Below are 14,092 nucleotides of genomic sequence, written 5' to 3' on the forward strand. Positions count from 1 at the left end.
TCCGGTGATGCTCATTGAGCTAGGCTGAATGACTTTTGGACGTTCCCCGTATAAGGCAATTTCTATTTAGAGCTGGGTGTTATTATCTCCCCGGATGTTTCACAGACAATTACATATGACATTTATAACCTTAATCGGTTACCCCCCGGCGGTTTTGTCATCACCTCAATAAGATCTATATAAGCAAACGTCATTTGTCTCTATCTGCCCAGTGTTGTCCTTGACAATATATTTGTCTACATGTTAACTGTACCTGTATTTACAGCTGTGAGTATGATACACTTGCTTGCTGGACTTGCTTCATCAGAGCAGAGTTGGAACCTCCCCTTGACTGAATTCTCGGTTAGGTATTGTAATGTGTATATTGTAGAACCAACCAAAAGAAGTTTGGACTTGACATATTCCTCGTCGAGTACACTTAATTATGACTTATAGAGAATAAATGTAAAAAATGACGCATCATGTCAATGTGGCCATAGATATGAGAATGTTTTTCATTACTTTCTTGAATGTCCATTGTATACTATTCAGATACATAAACTGTTAAAATCTTTAGAACAAATTGTCAAAAATAGAACACTGATTGATATTAATCTTATCTTACATGGCAATGCAGGTCTCTCAATCACTGAAAACCAGAATGTTTTCAAATATGTACATATCTATATCTCTCAAACAAAACGCTTTCTCAGTTAACATCTGTTGTACATATCCTAGCCTATGTCTGTCACTTGTGTACTTTGTTGTAAAATGAATTGTGTAATTATCCGGAGAGGGCTTTTCTAAATTGGATAACTTGTGCCCAATCCTCTTCTTGAATGAATAAAATATGTTTAAAAGAAAACATTCCTCGTCTTAACTCTGAGCTAGTTACCCTGTGGGCATGCGTTTTGACAACTGTACAAAGGCTATAGAGTCCTGGCGATTTGGACAGGACCAACTGTGTATTGTCTTGTGACACACAGAACAATTAGTCCAAACAGCATCTACAGAACACGCACATGTATCACATTCGCGCGAAAAGGTTATGTTTGAAAATATTTGCAGTAACCACAATTGCATGTACATGTACTTGTATTCGTACATGGAACGTTGAACACACATGTATGAGTGAGTCACAGGTCGGCAGGTATACACCCGCATATAAACTCTCTCCTCTTATCTGGCTGTACCCCTATCTAGGTCAGTGACGATCGCCGGCCAGGGAGGGCACTGCGGGCTGGTATAAAGTATTTTCGTCTCGGCGTGTGTACATGACAAGGATCACAACAAATGGTATGAAAATATGATATCACTAGTCCGCTCCTGACTGGCACGGCCGCACAGTAGCCCAGCCTCCTGGAATATATACCCTCACCCTGTTCTACAGCTGCTCCTGTTCTACAGCTGCGAGGGTATTCAACAACGCCTGTGGACTATACCGCTCACTGTGTCGGCAGGTCGGGATACAGAACAGAATTAAGGCGGAAGGAAACCGTCAAATACCAGAAATTATTTCACTGACATGTACAGTGATCAGCCCAACATGGCGTCTGGTGTCACAGAAACCAACAACGCTACTGTCGTTACTGACATCAAAGAGATACCTCTGGGTGTACGGTTGGCGGGAGAATTTACACTGTCGGGGAGAACTGTAAGGCTGGAGCTGATCGACTCTGGTCTCACCTGGAAAGGTCAAGGTCAAACTACAGGTCAGGCAATCTTTAATTTTTTATTCATGTTATCAAACTGTAGCTTTTCTACAGTCGAGTCAGGGTGTCACTTAATGCTCCACTTATGCCGTGCTCATAAATACAGACAACCCTATAGACGTATTATACACGGTGATAATAATTATGAGACTTTGTATTGCTGTTGGCAAGATAAAATTTGTGTTCATAAATGTCTGGACTCAAATCATCATCTGAAATTAGGAGATGCAACAGTGAAATTGGTTGTATTTTAGACTGTCATGTCGACTGGGATGACGTCATCACTGCCTACTTGGGTGGGCTCTCCCGGGGGCCGGGCGTGAAGGCGAGGGTGGGAGTGGCGCCGGAGGAGGACAGATTTACCCTACATTACATAGAACATCAGAAGATCAACATCCTCAGACACAAACACGTTACGTTTATCGGAGAGGCGGGACAGCTGAAGGAATGGCTGGACAGTGTAGCAGATAAAACTGGTCGTGGTGAGTACAGGCGGGACAGCTGAAGGAATGGCTGGACAGTGTAGCAGGTAAAACTGGTCATGGTGAGTACAGTCGGGACAGCTGAAGGAATGGCTGGACAGTGTAGCAGATAAAACTGGTCATGGTGAGTACAGGCGGGACAACTGAAGGAATCGCTGGACAGTGTAGCGGATAAAACTGGTCATGGTGAGTACAGGCGGGACAGCTGAAGGACTGGCTGGACAGTGTAGCGGATAAAACTGGTCATGGTGAGTACAGTCGGGACAGCTGAAGGAATGGCTGGACAGTGTAGCAGATAAAACTGGTCATGGTGAGTACAGGCGGGACAGCTGAAGGAATGGCTGGACAGTGTAGCTGATAAAACTGGTCATGGTGAGTACAGTCGGGACAGCTGAAGGAATGGCTGGACAGTGTAGCAGATAAAACTGGTCATGGTGAGTACAGGCGGGACAACTGAAGGAATCGCTGGACAGTGTAGCGGATAAAACTGGTCATGGTGAGTACAGGCGGGACAGCTGAAGGACTGGCTGGACAGTGTAGCGGATAAAACTGGTCATGGTGAGTACAGGCGGGACAGCTGAAGGAATGGCTGGACAGTGTAGCTGATAAAACTGGTCATGGTGAGTACATGCGGGACAACTGAAGGAATGGCTGGACAGTGTAGCGGATAAAACTGGTCATGGTGAGTACAGGCGGGACAACTGAAGGAATGGCTGGACAGTGTAGCAGATAAAACTTGTCATGGTGAGTACAGTCGGGACAACTGAAGGACTGGCTGGACAGTGTAGCGGATAAAACTGGTCATGGTGAGTACAGGCGGGACAACTGAAGGAATGGCTGGACAGTGTAGCGGATAAAACTGGTCATGGTGAGTACAGGCGGGACAGCTGAAGGACTGGCTGGACAGTGTAGCAGATAAAACTTGTCATGGTGAGTACAGTCGGGACAGCTGAAGGAATCGCTGGACAGTGTAGCTGATAAAACTGGTCATGGTGAGTACAGGCGGGACAGCTGAAGGAATGGCTGGACAGTGTAGCAGATAAAACTGGTCATGGTGAGTACAGGCGGGACAGCTGAAGGAATGACTGGACAGTTTAGCGGATACTTTCGTACCTGTTAGGTAGAGTCAGGACACCTGAAGAAACAAATGTTTCTGTCTAGGAAACCGTAAAGAATGGTTCTTTCTTTATAGAAATCATATATTTATTAATCGTTGGCTGATGATGTGGCTCTCTCCTAAATCCTGCAAAGCTACATGTCTTATTCGGCCAGGTCGCCCCAAATGTCTGCTGACTCTGGTGAACCCCATCGGGGGACAGAAGAAAGGAGCAAAGCTGTACGAGGCTATTGTTCGACCACTTTTTGAACTGGCGGGAATTGACGCCAAGCTTATAAGTAAGTATTACTTTCATTATTGTAAAACACATCTACGCATAGTATATATGAGGATATATATATATATATGTGTGATATATATATATATATATATATATATATATATATATATATATATATATATATATATATATATATATATATATATATATATATATACCGCGCGCGCGCGTGCGTGTGTGTGTGCGCCACATTTAGTGCATTACCTACTACAACTTACCTACACATCGCATATTTTGTCGGTCACCTGTACATACTGATACACTGAAATCATTGCACACATTCAGATAAATTCCTCAATCTAACTTCTCTGTTCTCCGTTGATGTACAACTTCTCAAATACATGTACTATATCATACGCCTACCTTCTAGTCACAGAACGATTCCGCCATGCAGAAGAAATAGCTAAAACATATGACTTCTCCAACGTGGACGGGTAAGTTTGACATCGATTTTGATTTAGAATACAGAAAGGAAAACCATGTTTATAATGTGCGGTGTAGCCTGGTGGGTAGAGCCTTGTTAGTGTTATAGCAATACGTGCTTGTAAATGTGTTTTTTTCTGGGGATGCCTCGTGGTGGTTTGCGCAAAATTTTAAGGACAATAATTTCAAGATTTGATATTGCTACAGCCTCAGTGGAAAACGATCGCCCCATCTTTCCCCATTGTACCTGCTTCTGTGACTAGGACTGCTTCATCTCTCCACTATTGTACCTGCTTCTGTGACTAGGACTGCTTCATCTCTCCACAAATATTACTCTGGTTCTGTGACTAAGACTGCTCCATCTCTCCACTAATGTTACTGCCTCTGTGACTAAGACTGCTTCATCTCTCCACTAATGTTACTGCTTCTGTGACTAAGGACTGCTTCATCTCTCCACTAATGTTACTGCTTCTGTGACTAGGACTGCTTCATCTCTCCACTAATGTTACTGCTTCTGTGACTAAGACTGCTTCATCTCTCCACTAATGTTACTACTTCTGTGACTAGGACTGCTCCATCTCTCCACTAATGTTACTGCTCCTGTGACTAGGACTGCTTCATCTCTCCACTAATGTTACTGCTTCTGTGACTAGGACTGCTTCATCTCTCCACTAATGATACTGCTTCTGTGACTAGGATTGCTTCATCTCACTACTCATGTTACTGCTTCTGTGACTAGGACTGCTTTATCTTACCACTAATGTTACTGCTTCTGTGACTAAGACTGCTTCATCTCTCCACTAATGTTACTGCTTCTGTGACTAAGACTGCTTCATCTCTCCACTAATGTTACTGCTTCTGTGACTAGGACTGCTTCATCTCTCCACTAATGTTACTGCTTATGTGACTAGGACTGTTCCATCTCTCCACCAATGTTACTGCTTCTGTGACTAGGACTGCTCCATCTCTCTACTAATGTTACTGCGTCTGTGACTAGAACTGCTTCATCTCTCCACTAATGTTACTGCTTCTGTGACTAGGACTGCTTCATCTCTCCACTAATGTTACTGCCTCTGTGACTAAGACTGCTTCATCTATCCACTAATGTTACTGCTTCTGTGACTAGGACTGTTCCATCTCTCCACCAATGTTACTGCTTCTGTGACTAGGACTGCTTCATCTTACCACTAATGTTACTGCTTCTGTCACTAGGACTGCTCCAACTCTCCACTAATGTTACTGCTTCTGTGACTAGGACTGTTTCATCTCTCCACTAATGTTACTGCTTCTGTGACTAGGACTGCTTCATCTCTCCACTAATGTTACTGCTTCTGTGACTAGGATTGCTTCATCTCACTACTCATGTTACTGCTTCTGTGACTAGGACTGCTTTATCTTACCACTAGTGTTACTGCTTCTGTGACTAAGACTGCTTCATCTCTCCACTAATCTTACTGCTTCTGTGACTAGGACTGCTTCATCTCTCCACTAATGTTACTGCTTCTGTGACTAAGACTGCTCCATCTCTCCACTAATGATACTGCTTCTGTGACTAGGACTGCTTCATCTCTCCACTAATGTTACTGCTTCTGTGACTAAGACTGCTTCATCTCTCCACTAATGTTACTGCTTCTGTGACTAGGACTGCTTCATCTCTCCACTAATGTTACTGCCTCTGTGACTAAGACTGCTTCATCTCTCCACTTATGTTACTGCTTCTGTGACTAGGACTGTTCCATCTCTCCACCAATGTTACTGCTTCTGTGACTAGGACTGCTCCATCTCTCCACTAATGTTACTGCTTCTGTGACTAGGACTGCTTCATCTCTCCACTAATGTTACTGCTTCTGTGACTAGGACTGCTTCATCTCTCCACTAATGTTACTGCTTCTGTGACTAGGACTGCTTCATCTTACCACTAATGTTACTGCTTCTGTGACTAAGACTGCTTCATCTCTCCACTAATGTTACTGCTTCTGTGACTAGGACTGCTCCATCTCTCCACTAATGTTACTGCTTCTGTGACTAGGACTGCTTCATCTTACCACTAATGTTACTGCTTCTGTGACTAAGACTGCTTCATCTCTCCACTAATGTTACTGCTTCTGTGACTAGGACTGCTCCATCTCTCCACTAATGTTACTGCTCCTGTGACTAGGACTGCTTCATCTCTCCACTAATGTTACTGCTTCTGTGACTAGGACTGCTTCATCTCTCCACTAATGATACTGCTTCTGTGACTAGGATTGCTTCATCTCACTACTCATGTTACTGCTTCTGTGACTAGGACTGCTTTATCTTACCACTAATGTTACTGCTTCTGTGACTAAGACTGCTTCATCTCTCCACTAATGTTACTGCTTCTGTGACTAAGACTGCTTCATCTCTCCACTAATGTTACTGCTTCTGTGACTAGGACTGCTTCATCTCTCCACTAATGTTACTGCTTATGTGACTAGGACTGTTCCATCTCTCCACCAATGTTACTGCTTCTGTGACTAGGACTGCTCCATCTCTCTACTAATGTTACTGCGTCTGTGACTAGAACTGCTTCATCTCTCCACTAATGTTACTGCTTCTGTGACTAGGACTGCTTCATCTCTCCACTAATGTTACTGCCTCTGTGACTAAGACTGCTTCATCTATCCACTAATGTTACTGCTTCTGTGACTAGGACTGTTCCATCTCTCCACCAATGTTACTGCTTCTGTGACTAGGACTGCTTCATCTTACCACTAATGTTACTGCTTCTGTCACTAGGACTGCTCCAACTCTCCACTAATGTTACTGCTTCTGTGACTAGGACTGTTTCATCTCTCCACTAATGTTACTGCTTCTGTGACTAGGACTGCTTCATCTCTCCACTAATGTTACTGCTTCTGTGACTAGGATTGCTTCATCTCACTACTCATGTTACTGCTTCTGTGACTAGGACTGCTTTATCTTACCACTAGTGTTACTGCTTCTGTGACTAAGACTGCTTCATCTCTCCACTAATCTTACTGCTTCTGTGACTAGGACTGCTTCATCTATCCACTAATGTTACTGCTTCTGTGACTAAGACTGCTCCATCTCTCCACTAATGATACTGCTTCTGTGACTAGGACTGCTTCATCTCTCCACTAATGTTACTGCTTCTGTGACTAGGACTGCTTCATCTCTCCACTAATGTTACTGCTTCTGTGACTAGGACTGCTTCATCTCTCCACTAATGTTACTGCCTCTGTGACTAAGACTGCTTCATCTCTCCACTTATGTTACTGCTTCTGTGACTAGGACTGTTCCATCTCTCCACCAATGTTACTGCTTCTGTGACTAGGACTGCTCCATCTCTCCACTAATGTTACTGCTTCTGTGACTAGGACTGCTTCATCTCTCCACTAATGTTACTGCTTCTGTGACTAGGACTGCTTCATCTCTCCACTAATGTTACTGCTTCTGTGACTAGGACTGCTTCATCTCTCCACTAATGTTACTGCTTCTGTGACTAAGACTGCTCCATCTCTCCACTAATGTTATTGCTTCTGTGACTAGGACTGCTTCATCTCTCCACTAATGTTACTGCTTCTGTGACTAAGACTGCTTCATCTCTCCACTAATGTTACTGCTTCTGTGACTAGGACTGCTTCATCTCTCCACTAATGTTACTGCCTCTGTGACTAAGACTGCTTCATCTCTCCACTTATGTTACTGCTTCTGTGACTAGGACTGTTCCATCTCTCCACCAATGTTACTGCTTCTGTGACTAGGACTGCTCCATCTCTCCACTAATGTTACTGCTTCTGTGACTAGGACTGCTTCATCTCTCCACTAATGTTACTACTTCTGTGACTAGGACTGCTTCATCTCTCCACTAATGTTACTGCTTCTGTGACTAGGACTGCTTCATCTCTCCACTAATGTTACTGCCTCTGTGACTAAGACTGCTTCATCTCTCCACTTATGTTACTGCTTCTGTGACTAGGACTGCTTCATCTCTCCACTAATGTTACTGCTTCTGTGACTAAAACTGCTTCATCTATCCACTAATGTTACTGCTTCTGTGACTAGGACTGTTCCATCTCTCCACCAATGTTACTGCTTCTGTGACTAGGACTGCTTCATCTCTCCACTAATGTTACTGCTTCTGTGACTAGGACTGCTTCATCTCTCCACTAATGTTACTGCTTCTGTGACTAGGACTGTCCCATCTCTCCACTAATGTTACTGCTTCTGTGACTAGGACTGCTTCATCTCTCCACTATTGTACCTGCTTCTGTGACTAGGACTGTCCCATCTCTCCGCTAATGTTACTGCTTCTGTGACTAGGACTGTCCCATCTTTCCCCATAGTACCTGCTTCTGTGATTAGGACTGCTCCATCTCTCCACTAATGTTACTGCTTCTGTGACTAGGACTGCTCCATCTCTCCACTATTGTACCTGCTTCTGTGACTAGGACTGCTCCATCTATCCACTATTGTGCCTGCTTCTGTGACTAGGACTGCTCCATCTCTAACCACTGTTACTGCTTCTGTGCTCGGAACCATTTCATCTGTTCACTCACTTGCTTCGACTGTGGCCTCTTTTGTGTTTATTACTGTCCACGGTAATACTGCCTCCATTGCTTCGACCGTGTCCACCTCTCCTCACTACTACTTTTGTTTGCTACAGCTCTGTGTTACTTTCCTTAGGTTGATTGTGTCCGGGGGCGATGGGTTGTTCCAAGAGGTTCTACATACGTTAATCCCCCGCTATAACGAGGGGGTAGACCTTGATGACCCAGATGCAGAACTGAAACCTTTACCTTTCGCACTTGGCACTCTACCTACAGGTCAGTATGTATGTTATCAAACATTTCGAATACAAACTGCGATCATTACTCATACTGAAAAAAATGGTTGATGGTATCAGAAGATGACAACATATTGCAATAAATACACACGTGTCTCTTCCTGACCTGAAGATTTATTAACAAGAATCTACCTTGTTAATGCTAACCACATGGTATTCAATTCCCTCCAGGAACAGGCAATGGAATCTCTATGGCGTGTCACGGATGCACGGACTTGGAGACAGCGGCACTGGTAGCCGTCAGAGGTGAGAATCACTGAGGTCCTGCCTCATAGCTTCATGTAGCTGTATGAAACGGTTAGCCCACCCATAACAACCGTCGCTGCCTTTATGTCTCTCTCTCGAGAGAGTATGTTAGTAAAACATGCGGTTACTGTCCTTTCAATCTTTGTCGTTTCAGGGAAGAAACACTACATGAATGTCATCAGTGTTCACGAATACCCTGGCTCCCTGATAGGATATGCTGGTGTTGCCCTTGCCTATGGATTCTGGTCTGACCTGCTGATTAAGACGGACGACAGTCGCTGGCTCAAGACGCTTCGTTACCAAGGTGAGTACATACCATATGGATATTACATTTAAAACGTGTAGGGATTCTCTGTTTAAAGTATCAGGCAAATATCCAGTAGAAGTTGAAAATTCACCTTCAGTTTATGTAGTGCAATGATTGAGGATATTCTATTCAATACGTATTCAGTAATACTTTACGGTAAAATTGTTACAAATGCATTTAAGTGTAAATTTGTTACAATTTTCGGTCGTTAGAAACTGATGGATTGCAAACCTGGTTGCGCATGAAAGTGATCTATAAACCAAATAATTGTTTCTGTTAATACGCCTTAAGAACATGTCACTGTTGCTGTGTGTGCAAACATGACAGCAGCAAGCCAGAGATGTTAGTTTATGAATGTCCTCAATTAAAGATAATTCAAGCACAGAGTTGTTTGTACGCATAAAGGTTGTAAGACAATTCCATTTCACAGTTATTTGCACAAATGTAGGCCATCGGCCCATAGCACAATATTGGTCCATATAAAATAGATAAATAAATTACACAATATCAAACAAGGATGTATCATCAAACCATACTTAAAGCAACCATATTGCATAGATGTACATGTAGCATGATTTCAATACAATTACGTTATAATTATATTCGCAAAATGAGAAATAGTATAGTATATGAATACAGCAACATTTCTAATTACATGCTCATTTTCACAAGACATCAATATGTTGAACTTTGAAGAGTAGGGTTAACATAGTATTTAGCCGATAAAAACTGTTTGTGCAAATAAAAGTGAAGTGACTTCCACAATTGCCACAGGTTTTTTGAATCTCGGAACTGCAGTCGGTCAGGGGCATTCTAGATATGTTCGTGCCATTTTGGAAAAGGGGAAATTTGCGCGCTGAACAAAGACGACATGTTGTTCTGAGGAAGACTCAATAAACTCGCTTGCATGTGGTGTCAGTGGCAGCTTCAAACGAAGGATAAGGTCACCATCAGAATAAGGAAAGGTGATTTTCGTTTGCCGATTCTCTGACATTAAGACGTCGTGAGCGAATAATGATGGTCTTACAAATATCGTCACCTGTATATCAGTGATGACGTCTACTATCAACCTACCTTGACCTCTATTGTAGTGAGTATGGTGAAGAGTATAGCCTCTAAGAAACGTGAGTTCAAGGTCGAGGGGGAGTATCTGCCTGCAACCAGACCAAGCAAAGATGTCCGGTAAGAACCAAATGGAATAACTCACATTTCCGCAAATTTAAAAGGTAACCCAGATTATTTTTCCAGCTACCGTATGTTAAGATCTCGGGCATTCAAAATACCAAAAAGATCGTCACTTTGCCCCACATGAAGTTGTTGCATACAATTAGTGTCATACATTCATTTGACAATACATGCTTTTCAAATTAGGTTTGGCGACCTTCTGGTTTATTTGTGACTAATACAGATGAAGGCAGCCATTTCGTACTGTTTCACCAGTTAAATTATTGTTAGCCAAACAACGGTTCACATTATGTATTTCTTCTGTTCTATGGCAGCGCTGGTGAAGATGTGCCTAAAGGAGCTGACTCAGAAGGTAAATTGTAGTTAGTGGAAACTATTTGGAAAGACTGCATACGCCCTATATCAAGCGATAGATCTAAAACCATGGCTCCGTTGGTTGATGTGGCAGGAAATTCTGTAGTAAGCAGCCTATGCGTTCATTATGTTTATGTAATATTATGTATAGCATTGTCGCGGACTGAAGATCTAGACTGACTCCACCTTGTATACGACCACATAATGATGTCACTCAAATAGACCACTTTGACAACATCTATAACCATGATGTATTCTATCATCTGTCGCGATGGACCCATTGTTGAAATGGGAATGTCTAGGGGGCTGGACAAGTTTACTTGCGACATGTTATACAGTTAAGTATGTATCCTAACTGTGACATACCAACTGTTACTCCAGGTTGGATGAAGTTTTCCGGCACGTATACCGGCATTTACGGAATGCTTGCTGGCTTCCACCGAGTGGCCGACCAGGACAAGCTGCAGATGAACCAGCAAGGCGCCGGGATCAACATGCTACTGGAGAAACAGACAGGGTCACTAGCTTACATGAAGTGGCTGTACAAGTTCCAGAACATGAACAATATGGTGGTGAGTTGACTGACACAGACAGGGCCAATAGCTTACATAAAGTGTCTGTATCAGTACGAGCATGAACAATAGCGTGGTGAGTTGACTGACACAGACGGGGCCAATAGCTTACATAAAGTGTCTGTATCAGTACGAGCATGAACAATAGCGTGGTGAGTTGACTGACACAGACGGGGCCAATAGCTTACGTAAAATGTCTGTATCAGTACGAGCATGAACAATAGCGTGGTGAGTTGACTGACACAGACGGGGCCAATAGCTTAGGTAAAGTGTCTGTATCAGTACGAGCATGAACAATAGCGTGGTGAGTTGACTGAAGCGTGGTGAGTTGACAGACGGGGCCAATAGCTTAGGTAAAGTGTCTGTATCAGTACGAGCATGAACAATAGCGTGGTGAGTTGACTGACACAGACGGGGCCAATAAGCTTAGGTAAAGTGTCTGTATCAGTACGAGCATGAACAATAGCGCGGTGAGTTGACTGACACAGGCGGGGCCAATAGCTTACATAAAGTGTCTGTATCAGTACGAGCATGAACACTAGCGTGGTGAGTTGACTGACACAGACGCGGGCCAATAGCTTAGGTAAAGTGTCTGTATCAGTACGAGCATGAACAATAGCGCGGTGAGTTGACTGACACAGGCGGGGCCAATAGCTTACATAAAGTGTCTGTATCAGTACGAGCATGAACACTAGCGTGGTGAGTTGACTGACACAGACGGGGCCAATAGCTTAGGTAAAGTGTCTGTATCAGTACGAGCATGAACAATAGCGTGGTGAGTTGACTGACACAGACGGGGCCAATAGCTTAGGTAAAGTGTCTGTATCAGTACGAGCATGAACAATAGCGTGGTGAGTTGACTGAAACAGACGGGGCCAATAGCAGGGTAAAGTGTCTGTATCAGTACGAGCATGAACAATAGCGTGGTGAGTTGACTGACACAGACGGGGCCAATAGCTTAGGTAAAGTGTCTGTATCAGTACGAGCATGAACAATAGCGTGGTGAGTTGACTGACACAGGCGGGGCCAATAGCTTACATAAAGTGTCTGTATCAGTACGAGCATGAACAATAGCGTGGTGAGTTGACTGACACAGACGGGGCCAATAGCTTAGGTAAAGTGTCTGTATCAGTACGAGCATGAACAATAGCGTGGTGAGTTGACTGACACAGGCGGGGCCAATAGCTTACATAAAGTGTCTGTATCAGTACGAGCATGAACAATAGCGTGGTGAGTTGACTGACACAGACGGGGCCAATAGCTTAGGTAAAGTGTCTGTATCAGTACGAGCATGAACAATAGCGTGGTGAGTTGACTGACACAGACGGGGCCAATAGCTTAGGTAAAGTGTCTGTATCAGTACGAGCATGAACAATAGCGTGGTGAGTTGACTGACACAGGCGGGGCCAATAGCTTAGGTAAAGTGTCTGTATCAGTACGAGCATGAACCATAGCGTGGTGAGTTGACTGAAGCAGTGTTGATTCTTTTTCTTCCAACCTGTCATTACATCAATTGGTCTACAATGTGACTATCTTTCATTCAGTCACACAATAGCACATACTATTACCTAAGTCAGCCGATGTTGTGATGGCTGTTTCAGTACAACGCAGAGCATATAGAGGAGCACTATGTGAAGGGATACAGGTTCCGTGTAGTGGAGTCGGAGACAGAAGAGACTCAGGCTGCGACTGAGAAGAGAGATGAACTTGAGCGCGTCATCAGCTTCGAGGGAGAGTTCCGTCCCACCAAGTCCAAGTCAATGGATGTCAGGTAAGACTCTGAGCAATGTTCTTAAAGACAGATGTCTGCAGTTAGCATGCTCGCTGTAATTGTCTTCATAACTTCTACTATGTTTCAGAGTTCGGTCAAGGTTACTAGAATTCTATGCCACAGACTACGAGTATTGGTAACATCTCTACTACGACTAAAGCATGGTTGTCACGGGGGCAGACAGAGAGTAACATGGACAGGAGCGAGTGCATATACTTCATAACATTATTGGTCGCAATATAGTGAGCTGTGAATGTAAGAATGTAGAACCGGCCTATGTCACCTGTATGTATCAAGGTATATTCAGTATGGAGTATTCATGCTGATGTATTTCGAATTGTTGCACCAACGATTTATTTGATAATCCGCTTCAACAAGTGACGTCAGTGTTGTCACTTGAACCATTGCCACAGGAGAACGTAATCTTGCATGTGTAACAACCCAAGTCATTCTAGATAGATTCAGCGATACTAATGTCGGCTACTAAACCGCTTGTGTATATACTGATTGTACAATCTCTGTGTTCAAGCAATAAGACCTGTATATTTCCGTTACATCCTTGTTATAAAAAACATCATACACATTGATTTATCATTAAGGCTTGTGTTGTGTTTCTTTACTCTATCATGTTGTCCTTACACAAAATTCTTGGACATCATTCTTAAAGCATGAACATTGCTGTCGACCTTTCAAAACATTCTAGGATATGATTAGCTAAACACGAACATTGCATGAACATCCTTACAGTCAGTACACGTAATTCTTGGAACAAAATAGTATTTGCCAATTATACGCTACAGAAGTTGGTCAGTAAAATGTCAAATCTATCAGAA

General features: G+C 43.3%; 1 protein-coding gene across 1 annotated transcript; it reads left to right on the plus strand.

The window, feature by feature from the left end:
- Positions 1–1,147: 1,147 nt before the first annotated feature.
- Positions 1,148–13,853, plus strand: LOC124269656 (ceramide kinase-like). Its single transcript, XM_046704693.1, has 12 exons — positions 1,148–1,691; positions 1,946–2,173; positions 3,446–3,568; positions 3,941–4,004; positions 8,665–8,804; positions 8,996–9,070; positions 9,225–9,374; positions 10,469–10,559; positions 10,877–10,914; positions 11,298–11,488; positions 13,090–13,259; positions 13,348–13,853. Exons 1-12 carry the CDS (start codon positions 1,505–1,507, stop codon positions 13,397–13,399), a joined length of 1,509 nt encoding a protein of 502 aa, XP_046560649.1. The 5' UTR covers positions 1,148–1,504; the 3' UTR covers positions 13,400–13,853.
- Positions 13,854–14,092: the final 239 nt, after the last annotated feature.

Source organism: Haliotis rubra, unplaced genomic scaffold (assembly GCF_003918875.1).
Source record: "Haliotis rubra isolate DU_JTF1 unplaced genomic scaffold, ASM391887v1 Scf1460, whole genome shotgun sequence".
NCBI classification, from domain to species: Eukaryota; Metazoa; Mollusca; class Gastropoda; order Lepetellida; family Haliotidae; genus Haliotis; species Haliotis rubra.

Excerpts from the sequence above, each read along its gene's own strand:
- LOC124269656 (XM_046704693.1), top strand. The coding sequence starts at position 1,505 with ATGTACAGTGATCAGCCCAACATGGCGTCTGGTGTCACAGAAACCAAC. Across the intron at positions 1,692-1,945 it reads AGGTCAAGGTCAAACTACAG|ACTGTCATGTCGACTGGGAT; the intron begins GTCAGGCAATCT and ends GTTGTATTTTAG. Across the intron at positions 3,569-3,940 it reads AATTGACGCCAAGCTTATAA|TCACAGAACGATTCCGCCAT; the intron begins GTAAGTATTACT and ends CCTACCTTCTAG.